The 25442-nt window shown below is 46.2% G+C and overlaps 1 protein-coding gene across 1 annotated transcript; it reads right to left on the bottom strand.

Moving 5' to 3' along the window:
- Positions 1 to 234: 234 nt before the first annotated feature.
- LOC132671014 (uncharacterized) lies at positions 235 to 13884 on the bottom strand. The gene is given in 5 exon segments (XM_078450553.2): positions 235 to 504; positions 1423 to 1577; positions 1580 to 1815; positions 2014 to 2136; positions 13703 to 13884. Coding segments are annotated over 5 exon segments (966 nt in total).
- Between the last annotated feature and the right edge of the window lie 11558 nt (positions 13885 to 25442).

The following is a 25442-nucleotide window of genomic DNA, read 5'->3' on the forward strand; positions in this document are numbered from 1 at the left end:
GGAAGGAACTTAAAAGTCATTTCCATTCTCATTTTAAGGATAAGGAAACTAAGGCTTAGAGAAATGACCTCCCTCTGGTCACAGGGCAATTTAGCGACAAGCCGGACCTCCTCACTCTGCTCTTGTGCTATTGCCATTACCTCAAATAACGACCCCAGCCCCGCAAAGCAAGGCCCTGTGTGTGACACATTCCCTCCTCGCCCAGCAGAACTAGTTTGACTGGACACCACAGTGTTACTGCGTGTAGCTCCATCGGCCCTTAAATATCTGTTCCATCAATCTGTCACCAAGTCGAAGGTTTCTGCCTTTGGAATCTCTTCCCTTAGTTCTGGCCCGCTCTCCAGAAGACCGCTGACTAGTGGGAGGAAAGGCAGGGGGTGCTGGGATCTGTCTCCCCACCTCCAGGTGTTTGCTGAGGGCTCGACCCGCCTGCCCCATGTAGCCCCATCCATGAGATGGGCGTGTCTGCACAGCAGGAGGACTTCTTGGGATGTCAGGAGCATCCTGGAAGCACAACACAGGCAGGTAAATGTGGATGGGGGTGCATTTATGACTGACGGTGCAAACAGAAACACTTCAGAATTCAGATCTCTAAGCGGTCTCTTTTTCTGCCCCTGGTTGTCACAACCGGGAGTTTTGTTTTGTGTAGAACCGCAAGTTTTGAAAAATTAGAAATTATGTTAACGTTTAAACCAATCAGACGGGGTCATCCAGGAGAGTTTTTGAGTCTGTCGGGAGGTAGCTGTGCTGGCTCCAGCCACTGGGGACCATGATGCCACCCTTGCCCACTGCCCAACTTTTTCCGCCAGTCTTGCCTTCAAGCCTGAGTTCCCTGCTCCTGGTTCTCAAACCACCATGTTCAAGGTCGTTTCTCACCACAGCTGCTGCTTGAGCTCTAGCCCCATGACAGTTCTTGGGCAGCCACAGCCACCTGCGGTCTCTCCCTCCCCACCCCCGCATCTACCCAAATTCCTCAAGCCCCATCACTCAATGCTGTCCTTTGCCCAAGGGAGTGTCTCTGCTTCCTGGGTTTTCCACGCAAACCTCCTCCCTGCTAGCTAAGGTCTTTCCCCACCAACATCCATGGTCTGATCACTGCTGCCGAGGTTATCTTCCTACAGCCCGGGTTCTCCAATTCTTGACCCCCAAGGTCACCCCACACTGCCCCATCCCACTGCTTGTGTTTACCAGTCACCACAACCATGCTCTTTTCTGCACTTCTGCCTGGGTCCCAGCTCTGCCATTGCCTTAATTTCTTCCCACTACCCCTGCCTAGGTCTGTCCTGACTGCAGCCCGAGTGCTGCAACTGTGGCAGCCCAAGATCAGTCTCAACGCTCTGCCCCGGAGCTCTTCTCCCCTTTCCTGCCTGCTGGTTTACCCTGACCCCCAGCCGGGCCACCCCGTCTTTCCTCCTGACTCACACCCTCATCCCCACTGTCACTGTCGCTGTTGCCACTGCTGCAGGAGCCAGGCTTGCTGCCCTCCTCCTCGGGCTCAGGGGCTCCGCGTGTGCAGAGGAGGCTGGAGAGGATGGGGTGGCACCAGACAGTGGTGCCACCCCATGGCATACAGCCACAGACATGGCGACAGCGGGGTCTGAGCCTGCCCTCAGGAGACTCTCCAGCAAGTCAGCCACGTGGACCTCCACTGCCAAGGGCAGGCTGCACCCAGGCTCTGGTTTGCTGAGGTTGGCTGGGGCCTCCTGGAACAGCCAGACCAAGTCTGCCTCTTCCAGGATGGTGGCCACGTGGAGTGGGCGGGGGTCCTGGTAATTTTCAACCCGCAACTGCAGCTTCCGGTCCTCCTCAGTTTCTCTAACTTCTCCTGGCTGGTTCTTGGGTCGGTGTTGGGGGTGTGTTTGGGGCCCGCGGGAGGTAGGGGTCAGGGGCTCCTCGGGGCACCCAGTGGGGGCTGGACCAGCACCGTGCGGCCCACGCTCTGCCATGCAACCCACTGCGTGCCACACACAACCTCTGCACCGTGGACGCCTCCCCAGGCTGTCTGCCAAGTGCCGGGCTGCTTGGCCCAGCTCATCCTGCAGGTGCAGGGACTCGGTGCCAGCTGCAAAGCCCAGCAGGAAATCCGGGAAAGGCTCGTGGTGATGAATCACCTCCGAGCGCGGTGCCGGTCCCCATCTTCAGGGGACCACAGCCAAGGGTGAGCGGTGCCCACAACAGCCCCGGCCCGCCTCCGCCCCGCGCTGGTGCTCCCAGAGTCACAGAGTTCGACCCCGACAGCCGAGGCCGCTGTCACACCATTCATGGGCATCCACAGCCTTCCTGAACTGGTGCCCCGGCCGTAGTCCCCCAACCGTGGCCTCTAAGTCTTCTTTTGGATTGGTGTTTCAGCGAGGAGGCGGCCTAGAGGAGCGGGGAAGAGCCTTGCCTCAGTGCCCCAAGGCTGCACAAACACGTGCCGCAAGCTGGGTGGCTTCAAACAACAGAAACTTATTCTCTCCCAGTTCTGGAGGCCTGTCGTGAACTAAAGCGTGTCCCCCTAAAATTTATACACAAGCCCTGAACCCCAATGGGATGGTATTTGAAGGTGGGGCTTTTGGGAGTTTAGGTTTAGGTGAAGTCATGAGAGTGGGATCCCCACAACAGGATTAGTGCCTTTTTTTTTTTAAAGAATAATATTGATTTTTTAAACTTTATTTATTATTTACTTTTTATTTCAGAGAGAGAGAGAGCACATGAGCAGGGGAGGGGGCAGAGAGACAGGGGGAGAGAGAATCCTAAGCAGGCTCCACGGTCAGCACAGAGCTTGACAGGGAGCTCGATCTCACGACCCTGGGATCACGGAGCTGAGCCAAAAATCAAGAGTCGGGCACTCAGCAGACTGAGCTGCCCTGGTGCCCCAAGATGAGTACTTTCTAAGGAGAAACACTTGCTGTCTCTCTGCTCGCTGCCTTGTGAGGACACGGTGAGAAGATGGCCGTCGGCAAGTCAGGAAGAGGGCCCTCACCCAAACCCGGCCATGCCAGAATCCAGATTTCCAGCCTCCAGGACTGTGAGAAGATAAATTTCTGTTGGTTAAGCCACCCATTCTGTGGTATCTAGTTATGGCAGCCTGAGCTCAGACAAGGCCAGAAGTCCAAAATTAGGGTGTTAACAGGCTGATTCCTTCTGGAGGTTCTGAGGGCGATCGGTTCCATGCCTCACTTGTAGCTTCTGCTGGCTGCTGGCAGCCCTTGGTGACCCTTGGCTTGTGGCAGCATAACTCCACCCTGTGCTTCTGTCTTCACATGCCTTCTTCTCAGCGTCCTCTCCTTTTCTGTCCTTTATAAGAATACCTGGAGTGGCACCTGGGTGGCTCAGTCGGTTAAGTGTCCAACTCTTGGTTTTGGCTCAGGTCATGATCTCACGGTTCATGAGTTCAAGCCCCGTGTCAGGCTTTGTGCTGACAGCACAGATCCCGTCTGGGATTCTCTCTCTTCCTCTCTCTCTCTCTCTCTGCCCCTTCCCTGCTCGCGTTCTCTTCATCTCTCAAAATAAATAAATAAAAACTTTATAAGAACACCTGTCATTGGATTTAGGGCCTACCCTAAACCCAGAATAATCTTATTATAAGGTCCTTAACGTAGTTACAACTGCAAAGACCCTATTTCCAAATAACGTCACATTCACAGGTATTAGGGATTAGGACTTAGACACAGCTTTGGGGGCCACTAGTCAGCTATAAGCACAAACCAGGAAGCAGTGCGGCAGAGAGAGGCTGTGGGCAGATGGGAAATCCTTCCAGGAAACCCCAGAGGAAGCTACGAGTGGAGAGGACAAGGCGAGCTAGACTCCCGCCACCTCCCAAAAGAGACTCGACGCTTCACCCCTGCACCTCAACCCGCCACCCCTCCCCTACTCCAACCAGGAGAGAATCGAAAGCAGCTGAGCCAACCCATGGTTTGTCCTGCCTCTGTGGCCTGCTGAAACTGCACTGGTCATTTCAAATGCCCGGGAGAGAGCAGCATCTATAACTTCCAGCCTCCTCCCCCGCAAAAGCTTGAAGCTACCGGCACCCAGGGGAGCTTCCGGAACACACGGGAAGCACTCGTGGGAGGAACCCCATCAAAGCCCTTGGTCAGCCAGGCAATGTCCGCACCCCCCCAATCAGCCTACAGGGCCTGGAGCACCAGGAGTGCCCCGGCCAGGGCAGGCCTAGTGGGAAAGCCTCCTCCCCACAGCCCATGGCAGGGAGTCAGCAAGAGTCCCAGATCTAGTGCAGGCCGCAGGTGGCCAGTGGAGAGGAGAGGACACTGCAGGCTTCAGTAATGACCCTTTACATTGGCAGGAAGCTGCACGGCCCACAAACACCCTCGCCTCCCCTACCCCCTCCAATCCTCACTGCACCCTGTGAGGTAGAGGTCACACTAAAGTTGTCCCCGCTGGACACGTGAGAAAACTGAGGCTCAGAGAGGAAAGTGTCTCAGCAAATATGAAGCAGAGCGGCTCACTGCAGTGTAGCACGTTCTGGACTTGAGTTCTGGAACAGGAAAAGGACCTTAGTGGAAAGGAGGTGAAATCTGAATAAAGTCTAGTATTTAGTTAAGAGCATCGTACCAGTCTTCACGTACCGTGGCTACGTGAACATTGAGGGGTGCTGGGTGAAGGGCATTTGGGAGCTTTCAGTTCTATTGCTATGGTCTGAATGTTCGCATCTCACCCAAACTCATGTTGGAAACCTAATCCCCAATGTGATGGTATGAGGAGGTGGGGCCTTTGGGAGGTGCTCAGTCACCAGCGTGGAGCGCTTCTGAATGACACTAATGACACTAATGACCTTGTGGAAGAAGCCCCAGGGAGCCAGCCCACCCCTTCTACCACGGTAACGCAGCAGGAAGCCTGCAGTCCGCAACTCTAACGAGGGTCCTCCCTGGGACCCAGGGACGCCAGCACCCTGATCTTGGACTCCCAGCCTCCAGAATTGTGAGGAACAAATTTCTGTAGTTTATAAGCCACCCAGTCTGTGGTATTTTGTTACAGCAGCTTGAACAAACTCAGACATCTATCTTTGCAACTTTTCTGGAAATCCAAAATTGCTCCAAGATAAGTTTTGTTAAAAAGCAAAGCTGGGAAGGGAGTGGAGTAAAAAACCAGAAACAAAACAGAAACGGTACTTGACTTTTTTCACCTCGAGTTCAGGAGTTCACACTCTTCTGTGGTGGCTGTTGACAAGGACACGAAGAAATTGGAACCCTTGGGGCCCCTGAGTGGCTTAGTCGGTTAGCGGTTAGCATCTGACTTCAGCTCAGGACATGATCTCGCTTTGGGAGTTCAAGCCCCATATCAGGCTGCCTGCTGTCAGCAGAGAGCCTGGATCCTGCTTCAGATCTTCTGTCTCCCTCTCTCTCTACCCCTCCCCTACTCACAGATGCGCTCTCGCTCTCTCAAAAATAAAAATAAAACATTAAAAAAAATTGGAACCCTTGCACATTGCTACATTGTTATTGATAATGTAAAATGGTGCAGCTGCTGTGGAAAGCAGTTTGGTGGTTCCCCAAAAAGCTAAATCGAATTACCATATTACCCAGCAATTCCACTTGTAGGTATAAACCCGAAGGAATTTCAAGCTGGGACCTGTACACCAACGTTCACTATTCCCAATAGTCAAAAGGTGGAAACAACTCAAATGTCCATCAGTGATGAACGGATAAGCAAAATGTATATACATACAATGGAATACTACTCAGCCTTGAAAAGGAATGAAATTCTGACACATGCTTCAATGTACATGAGCCTTGATAACATGGTGCTAAGTGAAATAAGCCAGATGCAAACGAACAAATATTGTAGGATTCCATTTATATGAGATGCTTAGAATAGGCAAATCTATAGTGGCAGAAAGTAGACCAGTGGTTAGAACAGGGGCAGGGGGGGAAGGGTGAGTTATTATCTAATGGTACAAAGTTTCAGTTTGGCATAATGGAAAGTTTGGGAAACGGAGAGGAGGGATAACTGCACAGCCTTGCAGACATACTTAGGGCTGCTGAATTGTATACTGTATGGTGGTTAAAGTGATACATTTTGTGCAGATTTCACCACAATAAAAAGTGTTTGTTTTTTTTTTAATCACAAACTGCCCCTTTCTTAACCTTGAAAATGGTCCCTGGGTGAGGACTGGGTGAAAACAGGGCACTGACAGAGAAATGAGTTGCCTCTTGGAGGAATGTTAACACCTCTCTCCACCAACATCCTTAAGGCTCCTAGCTCCCTCCTTGAACCAAACCCCAGCACATTTTCCTTCAGGAAGGAAGGACAGGGTAGAACAGGGGAATTTCCCCACTTCAAATTTAAACCACTTTGAGGCAAGTGGCCACTCAGCACCCAGGGAGCCTACCTCTTCCCCAAATCTTTGAGCACCTCTTCCCCAAATCTTTCTTCTCGCTTTAGCAGCCAGCAAAGACCCTCCTACAGTACTTTGTAACAGAGTGTATTTTTTAGTCGGGAAAATAAACCTCTTGAACAACCTTAATATATATATATATATATAGATAGATAGATATGTATATATATACATAGATATACACATATATATATGTATATATATACATATATATACACATATCTATGTATATATACATATATATATGTATATATATACATATATATACACATATCTATGTACATATACACATATATACATAGATATGTGTATATATATGTGTATATATATGTATATATCTTATTTATTTTAGTTTGAGAGAGACCGTGAGTGGGGAGGAGCAGAGAGAGAGGGAGAGAGACAGAATCCCAAGCAGGCTCCATGCTGTCAGCGAGGAGCCCGACTTGGGGCTTGAACTCATGAACTGTAAGATCATGACCCAAGCCCAGATGAAGAGTCAGATGCTTAACCGACTGAGCCACTCAGGCACCCCACACGACCTTTATTTCTTGAACATCCGTTTGATAAAGGGCTTTTAAGCCTATGGTTCCATTCCCTTTCCTAGCTTTTTGCTAGATAACCACTTACCACTTTATAGTATTTTCTTGCATACCTGTCTGCTATCAACTCCTACCTTGGAATCCTCCCAAACAAAATACCAAAAGGTATTTTATTTATGTTTATATTCTCAGGCATTGGGTACGTGCTCAAAAAATTTGATTAATCAATTAGGAGATAAAGGAGTGAAAGGTTTAGCAACCTAAATTGTCTTTAGATTGCCTTCACTCTCTAACATCCTGCCCTGGTATAACTAGCCCACACAATGCCTATGAATTTCTATATATATGCATGTTTGTGAATATGCACACCATAAGACTTTTCGGCATGAGCATATACATTAGTTCCAGGAAAAACAGATCTATGAGCCCTTCCTACACATCTCTAAGGACATCTACCCGCACTGCAACTGATCTGCATCACTAACACCAAATCCACCTGTAAAGGCCCTTTCTCAAAGGCCTTTGCTTCCAGGAACCTACACCCCCCACCCCCCCACCCCCGTCTTCCGGCTGGTCAAGACCTATGCTCTCCTTTATTTTCCTCATCACATATAAGGGGCCTGATGATCTCCTGTGATGTCTGCTTCCCTAATTACTTTATGGATGTAAATCATCTGTCCTCAATAAGACTGCCCCTACCTGAAGAAGGTAGTTGGGTTCCTGCTACCCATACTTCCTGTGGGACCTTGGGCAAGTTACTTAACCCTTCTGAGTCTCAGAGTAAAATCTGTGAATAGCAACGTCTTCTCCAGGGTGCTAGGAAAAGTGGCCAATGCTCTGGAGGTGCCCCTGAAGTAACACCCTCCGGGGCAGAGGCTATGTCCTGAAATGCGGTATTTCCTCCACCAAACCCAGGAGACGGTTGAGTACAAATATTTATTGAATTTGTCTTTATTACATTTTTTTACTAGATATAATTCACATACCATAAAATTCACTATTTGAAAGTATACAATTCAGTGGTTTTTAGTATATTCATGAGGCTCTGCGACCATCAATTCCAGATATACAATTGCAGAACATTCTCATCAACCCATCTCCTTGGCTTTTAATAAATCAAAGTATATCTTGACTATTTGTCAGTAAATATAATTATTCTACTCTATAATTACTAACAGTGTTTATGACATTACTATGTGCCAGTCACTGTTTGGGGTCCTTTATACACAATAAGTCCAACGTGGTAAGTTTACAGCAGCGGCATCATGCCACGTTACTCATGAAGAAGCGGAGACGCTGAAGGGCAGGAATCTTGCCCACGGCCACCGAGCTGCCACTTGAACCCAAGGTGCCTGAGTCCAGGTTCCTCACCATTCCTGCTACCTCTTCACTGGAGCATTAAGATTTAACAACCAACCAACCAACCAAAAACAAGCAACAGACACAACCTTTAAGTATGAAGACCCCGTTTCTTCCTCCTTTATCAATCACCCATGGCTGTGATTTTTTTTCTAAACACAAATGAATTGTCCCCTGCTGACCTTGGACCTTTGTGTCGCTGCGTTGGCGACACAAAAGTCTGGAAGCCCTGATCCTCACCCCCCAGAAGTGAACAGTGTGGACCCACAGTACAGGGAGAAGGGGACACACAAACACGGCATTCAGAGATGGGAGAGTCTGGCTATTGGTGATGGCGGAAAGCTGGGACTTCCTGTTCCAAAAAGAACCATAAGCAATGAAATAGTTCTGGAAAGACCAATGGCTTGTTTTCTTTCTTTAAGATGAAATTCAGCAGCGGGAAAACCCACTCATGAATTGAGCAAATGCTCCTTCCCTTTAAGTCATTTTATCCTCCGACAGCTAAAAACACACTGATCTCTGTTTACCTTCATAATACCACCTCCCACATTAAACTATCTATGCCCTGTCATTTACAGAGGGGCTGTTTTCAGATAACAGCACACATTGCATTTGATAGAAATGCTGTCTCTGAAACGTACCATGTGGATTCGGTTTTGGTAATTCAAGTTTTTTGGTTTTTGTTTTTTAAATGTGCCATGGGGAAAATTCTGTAGAGCATCCTGTAGCAAAAACTCCTTCAAAATCGTCATTACTTGCTAGCTGTCCCCTAAGTTCTGATAACTCTCAATATCATGTGTTCTTATTCAAGATATACACCTGGATTTAGGCTACCTCGTAGTCTGTCCTTTGCACCTCTTGGCAACAGAAAATGTACATATCAAGTTTGAAGGCCAGGACTCAGCCAACATCTCAGCTAGACTTTGACCCTCAGGAAAACTTGGGCACCTGCAAATATCTGTTACCTCAGATTTGTGGTCTACATATGGGGCCCTCAGGCATGATTATAAGCAGAACTGCCGATACCGGAAAGTGCTGAGTTTACTTAGGGTTCTGAAGAACCTTCCAGCTTGGTCTGAGGTATCTTGTTCATAACACATTTTAAATGTTACTTTTTTTCCCCCCTACTAATCATGTAATTTAGGAGAAATTCCTTTCAGAAAATAACGCACCATTGATAATAACTGTATTGTATTGTGATAGGATTTTTTGGTTGGTAGGGTATTTGGGGGAGGGTGGTTAAATGGCACAATATACTACAGGGTAACTTAAGAAGATAGGGGCAAATCTCGAGAAACGCTATTTCAGTTAAATAAACTAGGCAGCAGCTCCCTCTTGTGCTGAAAAGTAAGTACTGCAGCCACTGAATTAAAACCTGGAAAATCATCCCTCAATACACATAAAACTTGCTTAAACAAAGAGCTGTTCCCAAATATTTTAAGTCTGAGAAAAGCACGGTACTTAGTAACTCTTTATTTTAGCCAGAACACCCACTGCCATTAGTATTTAATTAATTCTTCAAACATTTATTGAGTACTTACTGGGTGCCAGTTACTAGGGATGCTAGGGTAATTAACAGTTACTGCCCCCAAATTGCTCACAAGGGCTGGTCCATCAAGATGCCACCTTTCTCATCATGCTTTTTCTGGTCCCCTGTCAACTATGACCTCTGTCTCCTCTGAACTTCCCCCGATTCCCACCCTAAGATTGAGTCTTCTCATGCCTCTCCCCTCTTCTTCCCATTATCAAGCAGTTTCTTTTCTTATCATGCTACTGGATTGGAACTTCTTTGAAAGCAGCAGCCACATCTGATCCACTCAGTTTTCCTCATTCTGCACGGGTCCAGTTAGTATCCAAATGCATATCTGTTCAATTTAATTCAACTCAACAGAATCAGGAAGCAATAGAGATCCACAGCTAATTAAAAACAGGTTCTAATGGAGAAGTGTATTTCAGCTGCTCTATGCACATAACTCTCAAAAATGGAAATGTAGCCATTGTTTCATTGCTGCCAAAATCATGTTGATTTTTTCTAATCATTTTTCTGTGGCGCAAGGATGCCAATGGAAAATAAGACTTATATTATCCTAGAATCCATGATGTCAGAAAGAGTTTGCTCCATCACTTTCCTACCTGTCACGAAAAGATGCTGGATGGCGCGGGTGTTCCCTGTGGGCACCGTGTCAGAAATGTGAAAGGTCGCTCTGGCCAAGCCATCTGGGGTGGACAATGTTCTAAACCAGTGGTTCCCAGACTTTGGGATGTCACATAAAAACTTAAAACAATTTTTTTCCTTGGGGCTGACTGACATGAGGTTGCCAATATCTTATTTTGCTAACTATGAATAGTTTTTAAAATCACTTATCATCTTCATTTTATGGGGGAAAAAATGAACTTTAACACCAAGAAGCAAAAAAGTCATAATCTCAGAATAAAGAATTTTCCAAGATTTCATTTTTAAGCAATCTCTGCACCCAACATGGGGCTTGAACTCACAACTGCGAGATCAAGAGCCGCACTATGGACGGAGCCAGCCAGGCACCCCCCCCCCCCCAAATTTTTTTGTATTGAATACTTTTAACTCTAGATTTGGACCAGGCACTTGGATCAAGGAGTTGGAGAATGTGGAGGGTGGACTTGAAGGCACGTCCCTGACACCCCTCCTCTGCCCACCTTTTTCCTCTCTTGGATTCAAGAGCTTCTTTTCATTTGACCATTCTCTCACTCAGGTTTGCCTTGCAGTATGTGAGAATGAGCACGAAATCATATCCCTGAAGAACAGGAACTAGAATGGAAACCAGCTGGTGCCAAAACCCAAATGAGGGAAAAGGGCAGAAGATGGGGTCAGGCACGTGCCCTTACGTCCACCCCCCCCCCTTCCCTCGTGTCTGGGTCCAAGGCTGGCTGGGCGGAAGGGGAGTTTGTGGGATGGCCTCATGTGGGTTAAGGGGAAGATGGGGAAAGAGAGACAAAGAGATCGGCCCTGCTTTTGGGAGCGGCATTTCTGTCTTCTCCTGACCACAAGGTAAACAGCAGAGTAGAAGCGTGCAGCAGTCTCATGCTTCGCTTTTTCAAAGCCTTTCAGATAGCTGTTCCATCTGATCACCTCCACACGACCGAGCGGGCTGATTTCAGGAAGGGGCTGAGATTGGCTTTGTCTCCCTCCCACTCCAGGACTCAGATGAAAGAAGGAAGGGCTCTCAGGGGCTCGTCTCAGACCCAGACTGAGGGGATGCTTGCATCTGTGTGTGCGTGTGTGTGTGTGTGTGTGTGTGTGTGTGTGTGTCTGTGTGTGCGTGCGCAGGAACTTAACCCAGGTTGAAAGTCTGTGGGCAGCAGTAGGAAAGAAACCCACTGAGAAGCACTAAATGACCTTAAATAGCTTGCACCCTTCAGGTCACTCCTTAAATCGCCTTGCATACGCTACCTCCTCCCCAAGAAAGGGAGTCCCTCTGGGAGGGGGTCAGAAGGGGCTGACAGCCCCAGCACCCCCCGCCCCCAGGGCCCTTCCCCTGACAAAACGACAGCCTTGGCACTCACATTAGTCTCGGCTCTGCTGTGTCCCAGAAAGGACAGGTGTCCCTCTGACTCAGAAAGACAGGCCTTGGAGCAGCGGCCCCTCCCCAGGGTCCACTCCTTCCCGCAGCCTGCTTCGCAGACGTGCGCGGCCGAGGGTGTGGGTGGCCGTGGCTCATCTCCCTCCTTTTCTCACCATCTTTTCTCACGCCAACAGGAGAGAGAAAACTCTTAAATCACCTTTGAGCTGACAAAAAGAGAAGATGAAGAAAAAGGCCTGCCAGTCTTCTCTGCCCACCTCTGATGCGTAACTTCTGCTGAGAATGTCGGGTTTCGGAGAGACAACACCCAAACTTTGGTACCAGTTACCAGTCTATACCTTCCCGCCTCCAGGGCACTGAAAATGCAACTCATCGCCTTGACCCTCAGCCTTCCAATCTCCTCTTCATCCTTCCCCTCAAAGGGATCATTCTCTCCTCAATCTAAATAAACTTCCAGGCCCCGAGGAGGTCTAAGCGGGTCCTCATTTGCTCCTCAGTAGGACCTTAGCCACCTTTCCCTCAGTTTTCCCAGGCCCTCCCTTCCTTCCACCATCCTCCCTCACCCTCATGGGCTGCTCTTCCCCTTCTCCAAAGACCAGCCTCAAAATAGCACCCGCGACTATTGTGGAGAAAAACACCAAGGCCAACAGTTTGTTACCAGGAGGCCATCCTTTGGTGGCATTAGTTGTAACAGAGTTTTACCTTTATCATTTCACTTCCTGTGACCCAGTGCTCTTAAAGTACAGCATATCCACTTAAATTGGATAACTTCACGAGTTATGGTCCCTTCAGGACTTGGAACCAAACTTAAGCACAAGATTCTTCTCCAAGCAATGGATTCTGCCCACCCACCACTCAAATTTAGCTGAAACAGATGAGAGATTGTCCACTAACCTCACAGAAAAAACCCCGCTGGGGACTGGGCAGACTGTTCCTACCTTTAAAGCACATGCTTCTCATGGCGATAGCAGAGTCACCATGAGGATCTGTAAGAGGGTGTTAGATAGAGGCAGCAATGAGATGCTGGTCTTCCCGTCAGTCTTAATATGGCAGCTTGGCTGCCCAGGAAAGACAGAGGACAGGGAAGGGGTTCCCTTGGCCACCACACTTATAACTATAGTATTCTTATTTTAATTACTTACACAACATCTAGCATATGCACCTATTATGTGGCAGGCAAAACACTAGACACTCCATAAACTTGATGGTGAGCTAGACAGAAGTGGCCCTATCCTCACAGGGCTAAGGTCTAGCGGGGAATCAGGTGAGTGTCCTGGGGAGGGGTTAGGCTGGTTTACTCCCATGGCCCAGCCTGCCTTCAATCCCTCCTTTGCCTCTAAGGGTGTACATCCCATCCTCCTTGGTACTTGAGTTCTAGCCCAGGGAGGTCCCGCACCTGTTGGTTGGACAGAAGGCACAGACCTCCCGCAGGACAGGGACACACTTGAGCCTGAAGTGTGGCCTCTAATCAATGCACACCCATCGATAAAGCCGAGATGTGCTTGCAGCACTAGCCTCGGCCTGGCCCCTTGGGGCACACCTTGCTCAATGCTTCAGCGTCCCCAAGAGCTAAGGCACAGTCATTGTTACAATGTTAACACACAGGAAACGGAGACTTTGAACAGCGAAGTGACCACCTAGGCTGCACAGGCAGAACTTGCTCCGGGTGTGGGAGCTGGTGACTGAGCCTGGCAGTCTGGCTCCTGCTGAATCCTGGCTCACGGGGCCCCGTGAGAGGCCAAGGTGGCACAACCCCGGGGCTGGGGAGCAGGGACAGCAAACCCTGAAGAGCACTTACAAAGCGCAGGAGCCATCCTGGGCTCTGGGCACAGACTGTCTTGTGAGCACCACCTCGACCCTACAAGGTAGGGATTTGCAGATGACAAACACAAGGAAGAAAAGGAACATGCCCAAAAGACACAATGAGCAAGTGGCAGAAATGTCCATGCTTCTGCCTCAGCTCTTCCAGAGTCTTAACCTGCATGTGAGTCACCTGGGGAATCTGGTTAAACTGCAGGTTCAGACTCTGGGGCAGGGCCCCAAACTCTGCATTGCTAATGAGCTCCCCGTGATGCTGATGCTGCTGGCCCATGGCTTCAAGTAACAAGGCTGTATGACACCTTGCCTCTTGGTAGTTCAGCTGTTTTGTCCTCAATTAAGCGTTTCCAAAGGACTCCGTGTTAGCAGTAATCATTTTAGCTAATTTTCATTGAGTGCTTACTCAATCAGGCCCTGTATTAAGAGCTTTTTCTGTGGATTATCTCCTTAATTAAATGAAGTAGGATAGGGACGCCTGGGTGGCTGTTGGTTGGGCATCCGACTTAAGCTCAGGTCATGATCTCACGGTTCGTGGCTTCGAGCCCCGCGTTGGACTCTGTGCTAACAGCTCAGAGCCCGGAGCCTGCTTTGGATTTTGTGTCTCCCTCTCTCTCTGCTTCTCCCCTGCTCACGCTCTCTCAAAAACAAAGATTAAAAAAACATTTTTTTAATAGAAGTAGGATCCAATTAGTGTCCCCATTTTATACATGAGGAAAACTGAGGCCCAGAAAGTTTAAAGACCTCGCTCAAGGTCACAGAGCCAGCAAGTACCAGAGCCGGTTCCACCTGTTCCTGAAGTGTGTCTGTGAAGGAAAGAAGGCAGGCATTTCGGGCTCCTTTTGTCTGTGGAGAACACCCAGGTGGAGAGTGTTCAATGTTTTAAAACGAGGCCTAGAATCCATCTGGTTCTCGTAATACAAGTTCCATCTTTCCTTCCTTAACCACGAGCAAATGATTCTAATAAGACATTTCTTCCTTCAGACAGAACTGAAGGAGTCCTTAACCAAGCCATCATCATCCCCCAGGGACTTGAACTAACTTTCCTGGCTCAGCTGTCCCCCTTTTCAAAGGCCATTATGTTGGTTAGAGTCCCTGGAGACCCGAAGCATCTCAGGAGTAATCAGAAGCCTCCAGGGCTCCTGGAGAGGCCCTGCTATCCACGCAGGCCAGGGGACATCTAACCAGCTACCCACCACTAATTCAACCCAGCAGCAGTGGGGCCAAGGCCTGATATCAACTGTCAGCGACTCTGAGGTGTTCCTGACCCGACCCCCCTCGACTCCCTCCCTCGGTCCCCAGCTACTGTCTTCTCTCCTCTCAGGTATCAGCTCCCTCCCTTTATTAAGAACTCCTCCCTTCTTTTCTGAAACTGGCTTTTTAGAAAGGATCCTTTGAATTCTAAACCGATGCCTGATAAAGTTCAAACAATTGCATCAGTTAAGCCAGGAGCTGGGAGAGGGGAATGGGGACAGAGGTTTCAGAGATTGCAAAGATTCCTGCCCTTGGGAAGTTTACAGTTTAGCGGGGGTAACAGATACAGGAGGAATTTCAGCAGAGAGAGGGAATGTCTCAGATGTAGGCACATCAAGGGCACTGTGGGGGCCCAGAGGCATCAGAGGAGATGCCATCACAGGTGAATTCTGAAGACTGGGTCAGAGGCAGCTGGTGCAAAGGTATTCCACGCACAAGCAACAGCATGAGCAGAGAGAGCTCAGGTATTTTAGACTTTGGGGCAAGAAATATAAAGCAAGGAGCGGCCAGAAATAAGATGGGAGAATAAAATAAGGGCAATGTCAAGGAAGTCCCCAAATGCCCCATCAAGGGGGCTTGGACTTGCTTCTCCAGGCAGTGGTCCTGTAATCATGCCCCAGGGCCCATTTTTGGAAGGCCAAGCACGGACAGACCTCTAAGCGCCCACCCTTCAGACCCCATGTCTGCTTTACATATTCAGTGCTCGGCACAATGTTGTGCGAAGAAAAAGTTTCGTTGCCAAGAGACCCATGCGTGACATCTGTTCCTGATGGGACACCGACTCAGAGAACTCAGGATTTCAGGAATTAGGAAGAGGATGCCTTTGGGGTTTTGTCTAATTGGTGGACGCCCCGGAAACATCCTCTTTCCACAGGCCAGGAAGTGGCTGTTTCATTTTCTAATTCCATTCTGTTGTGAGTAAGGAAGCGGGAGCTGCTTCCTTCCTTCCTCGCTGGACCCCACAGGCGTCAGTCCCCAACAGCCCTCCACGTCCATCCTCTCCACGCCAGCCTGCAGGGTCTTACCACTCCAGGGACCTTTGATACGAAGCTGGTGATTACAGGAATTGTCAGGCCCCACCGTGCTGCCAGCACTGACCTTGCTGACAAAGTCTACCCATGTTAAAGCTTTGCTGGGCCTCCCGGTCGCCCAAGAGCTTTGCGCCCTGGTCGCCCGTTGCTTACCTCCTGTATTAACAGCAAGCTTCAGCCAGTCTTGCCGGAGGACCTGGCTCTTCCGGGCTCCAGCCCCGCTCCCCAGCTGTCTGTCACTCTGTCAGGTCATGAGCATTCCAATTCTTTTAATCTGGCCACATAAACCAAGTCCCGCAGCCCCTAATCATGGCCGCTGCTTGGCCAGACTTCCCCCAGTCATGCTGCCTGGTTGGTGCTGCCTGGGCCCCGGGAAGGCAGCCGCAGTAAATCACCCCCCAGCACCACCCTCTGAGGGTGCCTATCAAGCCTCCACCAGGGATTCACTGTGCCAGCTGACGCTTACTTTCTCTGTGGGAAAGCATCGTCCAGACGGCAACACACATTCTGAATGTGCACAGTTATCAATAAAAGTGTCTGAGAAGGCAACCCTCCCCACAGACTGAGATTGATTTACTTACAAATTATAATTAGGTATTACTGGAATAATCTGTTACGGACATTATTAAATATACACAAATATAAATGAAAGCAAATGAATTAAACAATATTTTTACACTTTTATTTATGGTACCTTTCTGCTGTCACTAAAAGATGGAAATGTCCTTAGAGGTCTATAATTAAATATGCCTCATTAAAAAAAAAAAAAAATTAACAGACGTTAGCTTGGGGAGCAGTTTTAGGTTTATAGAAAATTTGAGCAGAAAGTATACAGAGTTCAGATGTACCTGCTCAGCGCTTTCCCCTCCCCAGTGGCCCCTATTAATAACGTCTCATATTAGGGTGATGCATTTTCTATAAAACTTGAGCCAATGTTGATACATTATCATTAACTGAAGTCCACAGTTTCCTTTAGGGTTTCCTCTTTATGTTGCACATTCCACGGACTTTGATAAATGCCCATTACAGTCTCCTTACATTACAGCATCATATAAAATAATTTCATACCCTAAAAATTCCCTGGGTTCCGTCTAGTCATCCCTCTTCCCGCCTCCCACCCACTCATCATTTGCTCCATTAAAAAACCTTGGTTAACCCTTTATGGAAAAAGTGGATTAAAGGTCCAATTCTAAGTTCATGCCTTGCTTTTGTTTAAGTTTGTTTGTTTGTTTGTTTGTTTGTTTGTTTAGAGAGAGCAAACACAAGCTTCAGCAGGGGAGGGGGAGAGAGAGAATCCCAAGCAGTTTCCTCACTAGCAGGGGCAGAGCCTGATGCATAGCTGGAATTCATGAACTGTGAGATCACGACCTGAGCTGAAATCAAGAGTCAGGTGCTGAACTGACTGAGCCACCCAGGCGCCCCACACGTCTTGCTTATGAGCCACCTGACTGGCATTATAGAAGATGTGGCCTCACAAAGGTTAGTGACTACAGGTGGGGAAGGGCAACAATGGGTGCATTTAGCAAATCACAGTAATTGTTTCCGTGCCGTTCATCTGTTATATAAAGGTCTTTATGAAATTTGGCTGGTAAATTTCTCTCCTCCTGAAGTCAATCATTTACTCATACAGGCTTATTAGAAGCTGATACATTTTACAATTTTAATAAAGGGCCTAGGTGCCCCCCATTCTAAAATACTTGGGACGATTTCAAGCAGATTCAAAATTCCTCTCCAACTTTTTAAAGTAGTACAGATATAGGAGTTTTTATAGATAGTAAAACTTGTTTTCTTTAAAACTAAACAACTGGCTGATACATTTCTAAACATTTCTAAAGTATTTTCAACAATACTTTTTCCATAGTACAAATTTCTTTTCAAAGTCTGTTTCTCTCTCACATTAAAATATCACTGTACGTTAGAGTGACAGATTAAGGGAACTTATTCTTTTCTAAACTATTGGATAGGTAGCACAGTGCTAACTGCCACTTATCACAGAAAAGATGAGCAAATTTAGAACACTTGCCTTTCCGAAAAAGAAGAGTATACATTGGAAGGTTTTTTTTTTTTTTTAATGTTTATTGTTGAGAGAAACAAAGGGCGTACAAGTGGGAAACAAAGGGCGAAACAAAGGGAAAGAGACGGAGGGAGACAGAATCTGCAAAGCAGGCTCCAGGTTCTGAGCTGTCAGTGCAGAGCCTGACGTGGGCCTCGAAACCACAAACTGTGATATCACAACCTAAGCCAAAGTTGGACACTTAACTGACTGAGCCACCCAGGTGCCCGTGAAGGTTTTCTTTATTAAAGATTTTATTTTTAAGTCATCTCTACCCCCAGCATGGAGATGGAACCCACAACCTGGAGATCAAGAGTCATACACTCCATGGGGCGCCTGGGTGGGTCAGTCAGTTGAGCGTCTGACTTCAGCTCAGGTCATGATCTCATGGTTCATGGGTTCGAGCCCTGTGTCAGGTTCTGTGCTGGCAGCTCAGAGCCTGGAGCCTGCTTTGGATTCTGTGTCTCCCCCTCTCTCTTACCCTCCCCCGCTTGCACTCTGTCTCTGTCTCTCAAAAATAAATGAATTAAAAAAAAAAAAAAGTCACACACTGAGCCAGCCAGGTATACCTATATGTTCAGTGTTTTAAAAAGCTTTAAGTTTAGTGATATCTTTAAGTACTTTAACACAGATAATAAACAAGTCTTTGTAAATTAAAGATTTTCATAGTCTTCCCCATCTCCTAGATTCTGTTTATGAATTTTATTATTGTTTTGACATATTTTACATTTTATATATATTTAACTTTTGTCATTTAAAAAAAATTTTTTTTAATGTTTTATTTATTTTTGAGAGAGAGACAGAGTGGTCGGGGGAGGGGCAGGCAGAGAGAGAGAGAGAGAGAGAGCGCAAGTAGGGGAGGGGCAGAGAGAGAGGGAGCCACAGAATCTGAAGCAGGCTCCAGGCTCCAAGTTGTCAGCACAGAGCCTGATGCCAGGCTTGAACTCACAAACTGTGAGATCATGACCTGAGCCAAAGTAGGATGCTTAACCAACAGAGCCACCCAGGCACCCCGACTTTTGTCATTTTTAAGACCATACTGCAGAATGTTGAATTCGTGACTCGTTAGGGTCTATGACACATCATCATTTTTCAAAAACACTCGGGATATTTTAGCAAGTACCCCTGTCAACTTTTAAAGAATGGTCTTCCAAAAAATAAAATAAGAATGGTCTTCCAATTCAATCATGTATGTATTTTTAAAGTTTGTTATTTTTGGAGACACAGAGAGACAGAGCACAAGCAGGGGGAGGGGCAGAGAGAGCTGGAGATGAATCTGAAGCAGGCTCCAGGCTCTGAGCTGTCAGCACAGAGCCAGACACGGGGCTCGAACCCACGAACCACGAGATCATGACCTGAGCTGAAGTCAGATGCTTAACCGACTGAGCCACCCACGTGCCCCCAGTTCAATCATATTTTTAACAGCATCTTCATAAAGTACTTATTTTAAAACTAAAGAAATTAATCAGGAAATGTAGCCTTTCCTGCCCCCTTCCAGTGTCCCCCACTTCTGCAGGCTGAAAGCATGGACACAAACATTCACAATTAACCAGATCCCACAGGGGTTTCCTGTGGGTGCAGAGACTAGACAGGGTCAGGACCACCTGAGTCTTTGGGTTTACCCCACTTCCTGATTATGGCATTAGGGTCTCACTTCTCCAGCTGTACTGCCTTGTCTCACTGAAGTGAAATTCCTGGATCTCTTTTATAGGAGGGGAATGATGTTTGGAAAACCATTTGCCTTTGGAAGCACCTAAGGTCTTCACAAGGTAACCGAACTGGTACCTGACCAATAAAGCAAGGTTTAATCATCAGTCAGAGCCATCAGACAGAGTGAGCAGAGCAAACACCTTCCATGTCATTAAGTTCATTCCCTGAATAAATAAAACCTACAGCCCACATGAACTTCCCCGAGACACTTACTCTGAGCTCACCTGCCAGCTATGAATTTAAACTGCTGTGCCTTCTTCACTCGCCCAAATGAAAGCTCCTTAGGGGCACCATAAACCAACAATTACATCAAACTCCTCTGGAACTGTGTTCCCTTCCACCACCTCTCTCTGACAGTTATCCTGGAAACTCATGATTAACTGACTGCCTTTCAGTTCCTCCTTTATATGAAGAGAACACAGTGTCATGTTCCCAGGAAGTATCCCAACGGAGAATAGCTGTGCCTGCCCATATTGGATATTTTCCATTCACCCCTCTAGTCCCGGGGGCTGACCTGTATGGGCAGGAGGGTGGGTTTCCTTGTCCTATGGCTCCTGACTGGGCTCAGATGATGGGTGGTACTGGAGGGAGAGGAGTAAAATCAGGATATTCATTCTTCACCCCACTGGGTCACCACGGCTTCGCATCATTCTGCCTTTGAAGGTCACAACTCCTGCCAGAGGTCTCTTCTGGAACCAAAGCTACCCTGCCCTGATTCTGGCTCATATTCCTTCACCTTCAGGCTCAGAAGCAGTAATAACTCCGTGCTGTTTCAGCCTTGGGGCATGGCACCATTCCTTGTTCCTCTTCCTAAACACCTTTGCAAATAATTCCTTTTTTGGGCTTTCCTATATGATCTCATTTGAGAAGATATGTCTCCTGATGAAACTGCCTGATATCCTGGCCAAACAGCAGCTATGGTGTGAATGCCACTCTTTGGAAGTTGATATGACACTAAAACCAAAGAGGAAAATGCATGTGAGTAACGGACGCGCTGCCACTGCTGCCGCCAATAATGACAATGAGCTTTTCTCGAGTTAAGAGTCCGATACCATGTGCGTTATTTTACACAAATGAATTCACTTTAACCTAGAACACCTTCATGAAAGTGGTGGGTTAAGATGATCCAAAGATGAGCCCAATGACCCCTGCCTACTGATATTAACACCCTACGTGACCCTCACACTGGATGGACTTAGTGACTTGCTTCTAATGATTAGAATATGGCAAAGTAATGGAATGTCACCTCAAATAACAAAGGCCATATATGATAAACCTAAAGCTAACATCATACTCAAAGGCTAAAGCTTTTCCTCTAAGACCGGGAACACGATAAGGATGCCCACTCTGGCCACTTTTATTCAACACAGTCCTGGAAGTCCTAGCTGCAGCAATCACATGAGAAAAAGAAATCAAAGGCATCCAAATTGCTTCGGAAAAAGCAAAACTGTCATTACTTGCAAGTGACCTAACACTATACATAGAAAACCTGGAAGACTTCACCAAAAAACTATCAGAACTAATAAATGAAACCCACCAAGTTGCAGGACACAAAGTTAATATACAGAAACCTGTTGTATTACTATACCCTAATAATGAACTAGGACGAAGGGAAACTTAGAAAACAATCCTATTTACAATTGCATCAGTAAAAACAAAATACTTAAGAATGGATTTAACCGAGGAAATGAAAGACTTGTACTTCGAAAAATACAAGACACTGATAAAAGAAATTGAAAATGACACAAACGGAAAGACATCCTGTGTTCATGGATCAGAAGAATTAATAATGTTAAAATGTCCATACTGCTCAAAGCAATCTACAGATTCAATGCAAACCCTATCAAAATACCAACAGCAATTTTCATAGAACTAGAACAAATAATACTAAAATTTATATGGAACCACAAACAACCCCAAGTAGCCATGGCAATCCTGAGAAAGAAAAACAAAGTTAAGGTATCACAATCCCAGATTTTAAACTATACTGCAAAGCTACAGTAATCACAACAGCATGGGACTAAACCAAAAATAGACACATAGATCAATACAACAAAACAGACAGCCCAGAAATAAACCCAAGCTTATGGATGATCAATTACTCTATGACAAGGGAGGCAAGGATACACAATGGGGAAAAGACAGTATTATTAGTAAACGGTGTTGAGAAAACTGGACAGCTACATGGAAAAGAATGAAACTGGACCACTTTCTTACACCATACACAATACTCAAAATAGATTAAAGACCTAAATGTGAGACCTAAAACCATAAAACTCCTAAAAGAAAACATGGCAGTAAACTCTTAGATATCAGAGTATTGCTAACAGCAATATTTTTTGGATCTGTCTCCTCAGGCAAGGGCAACAAAAGCAAAAATAAACAAATGAGACTATGTCAAACTAACAAGGTTTTGCACAGTAAAGGAAACCATCAACGAAACGGAAAGGCAATGTACTGAATAGGAGAAGATATTTGCAAATGACGTATCTGATAAGGGGTTAGTATCCAAAATATATAAAGAACTTACACAACTCAACACCAAAAAAACAATCCAATTTAAAAAATGGGCAGAGGACCTAAATAGACATTTTTTCAAAGAAGACATACAGATGGCCAACCTACACATGAAAACATGCTCTACACCACTAGTCATCAGGGAAATTCACATCAAAACCACAAGGGGCGCCTGGGTGGCTCAGTCGGTTAAGCATCCGACTTCGGCTCAGGTCATGATCTTGAGGTTTGTGGGTTCGAGCCCTGCATTGGGCTCTGTGCTAACAGCTCAGAGCCTGGAGCCTGTTTCAGATTCTGTGTCTCCCTCTCTCTGCCCGCCCCTCCCCGACTCATGCTCTATCTCTCTCTCTCAATAATAAATAAGCATTAAAAAAAATTTAAAAAAAAACCACACAATGAAATATCACTTCACACCTGTCAGAATGGCTATTATCAAAAAGATAAGAAATAACAAGTGTTGGCAAGGAAGTGGAGAAAAGGGAACCCTTGTGCACTATTGATGAGAATATAAATTGGTGCAGCCAGTGTGGAAAATAGCATGGAGGTTCCTCAAAAACTTAAAAAGAGAACTACGGGGGTTACCGGCTGGCTCAATCAGCAGAGCATGGGACTCTTGATCTCAGAGTTGTAAGTTCAAGCCCCACGATGGGTGTAGAGAGTACTTAAAACAAAAATCTTGAAAACAAAACAAAACAAAACAAACAAAAAACCCCAGAACTATGGTATGATCCAGAAATTGCACTTCAGGGTGTTTACCCGAAGAAAACAAAACACTAATTCAAAAAGATATATGCACCCTTATGTTCACTGCAGTGTTATTTACAATGGCTAAGATATGGAAGCAACCTAAGTGTCCATTGAGAGTTGAATGGATAAAGCGATGTGGTATGTATATATGTGTGTGTATATATATATATACATAAACATACACATACACACACATACACACACACTGAAATATTATTCAGCCATAAAAAGAATGGATCTTGCTACTTGTGACAACATGGATGGACCTAGAAGGAATTATGCCAGGTAAAATAAGTCAAACAGAGAAAAACAAATACCATATACTTTCACTTATTTGTGGATTCTAAAAAACAAAACAGAACAGAAGCAGATTCATAAATACAGAAAACATACTGGTAGTTGCCAGAGGGTTGAGAGGTAGGGGGATGGGCAAAATAGGTGAAGGGGATTAAGAGATACAAACTTCCAGTTTTAAAACAAATAAATACAGGGATGTAAAGTACAACAAAGGAAATGTAGTTAATAATGTTGTAACAACTTCATATGGTGACAGATGGTAACTATACTTATCGTGATCATTTTGTAATGTGTATAAAAGTCAAATCACTACCTTGTACATCTGAAGCTAATAACCTATGTTAACTATATTTCAATTAAAAATAAAGATCAAAAACATTCTAGTAAATCTGCAGCCCCAGATGTAAATTTCATCATATTCAACTCTTACTATTTTAAGTTGTTTTCGAATAAGGTGTGGTACAAATAAGTAAAATATTCAGCTTTTAAGAGCTGAATCCTTTCAGGGGTGCCTGGGTGACTCAGTCAGTTGAGCGGCCTTGACTCTTGATTTTGGCTCAGGTCATGATCTCACTGTTCTGTTCAAGGGATCAAGCCCCACCTCAGGCTCCACCCTGACAGTGCAGAGCCTGTTTGGGATTCCGTCTCCCTTGATCTCCGTGCCGCCGGCCGCCAGTCCCCAACCCTTTCAAAAATAGACAAACAACAAAAAAAGCTGAGTCCTTCAGTTCTGGAAGCCAGTAAATCCACTAACTATGCACTGACCACCCACTGAGTGCAAAGCTGTGGACCAGATTTTTTCCTCCCCACATACACCCTAATTTCCAGTACAATCCCCTGGCCAATCATGTTATCCTACATAGCATTCCCTTTCCTCCCTGCATTAATTCAGAAGAGAGAACCCAAATCATTCAAGGTAACATACAGCCTTTAACCAGATCTACCTGAACTTCAAAAATTCTCTACAAAGGTAAGTATAATATTTTCTTCTTTTGCTATTTGGCACCACGGAGTCCGGATGCTAGTTAATTGAGGCCATTCACACCAGCAGAAGCTCAGGGGTGGAGTCAACTCGGGAACAAGTCAAGAGACGGCATGCACACCAGAGCAAGGGTGTCAGTGTCAGGATAATCTGGGTTCTGGGATTCCCCAGCTGAGTGATCTTGGGGCAGGTTTCCTAAGCTCTCCAAGTCACAGCTCCCTCACCTATGAAATGGGGACAATTATCTATTTCGCAAAGTTGCTGTGAGAATTAAATGAGATTCTATATGTGCAAGGGCCCAGCCTAGTCATGGCATTCACTTTATCACGTGGTAATCAGTACGAAGAATGTGCCAACACAGTGGTGAAGCAAGCAGTTCCTGCCACGTGCCTCTCCCTCTAAACTAGGGCTACTATAGTCTACGGGCCAAGACAGGTGTTAAACGAGTGCTTAAGGTACATAACTAATCGTTATAACAAGGGAAGTTCTAAGCCACCATAGCCTAGTTTCGAGTTCCCAGCACGGTAGCTAAGAAATGGTAAGCAGATATATGGATTAAACAATATTCTGCTCTGCTAAACTTGTCTTTATCTAGTCAATCTCCATGTCCTTCTACCTCCCTCCCTTCTCCTTACTTCCCGCATCATGACATTTCTAGACCACCTTCATCTTCAAACAAAATTCAACGAACCATTTTCTCCTATTAACGCATTTATATCAAAGCATACATGACGGCAAAGGTTTATTAGCAGAGTACCTTTGCCTACGACTAACACCAGTATCTTCATTTTAAGCTACACCTTGGCATTACCCAAGGAAGAGGGTATCTCTTGTAGAATTTTAGGTTTTCTTTTTTTTTTCTTCTTTTTTGTTTTGTTTTGGTTTTTGGAGAGACAGAGTGCTCGAGGAGGGTAAGGGGCAGAGAGAGAGAGAGAGAGAGAGAGAGAGAGAGAGAGAGAATCCTAAGCAGGCTCCACGCTGAACACAGAGCCTGACACAGGCTTGATCCCACTACCCTGGGATCACCACCCCAGCCAAAATCAAGAGTCATACGCTCAGGCAACCAAGCTACCTAGGCACTCAGGTTCGTTCGTTCTTTCTTTCTTTCTTTCATTTTTATTTTATTTATTTATTTGTTTATTTATTTTTGAGACAGAAAGAGCACACACGAGCAGGGAAGGGGCAGAGAGAGAGGGAGGCAGAGGATCTAAAGCAGGCTCTGTGCTTACAGCAGACAGCCCAAC

Source organism: Panthera onca, chromosome C1, assembly GCF_046562875.1.
Source record: "Panthera onca isolate mPanOnc1 chromosome C1, mPanOnc1 haplotype 2, whole genome shotgun sequence".
Lineage (NCBI taxonomy): Eukaryota > Metazoa > Chordata > Mammalia > Carnivora > Felidae > Panthera > Panthera onca.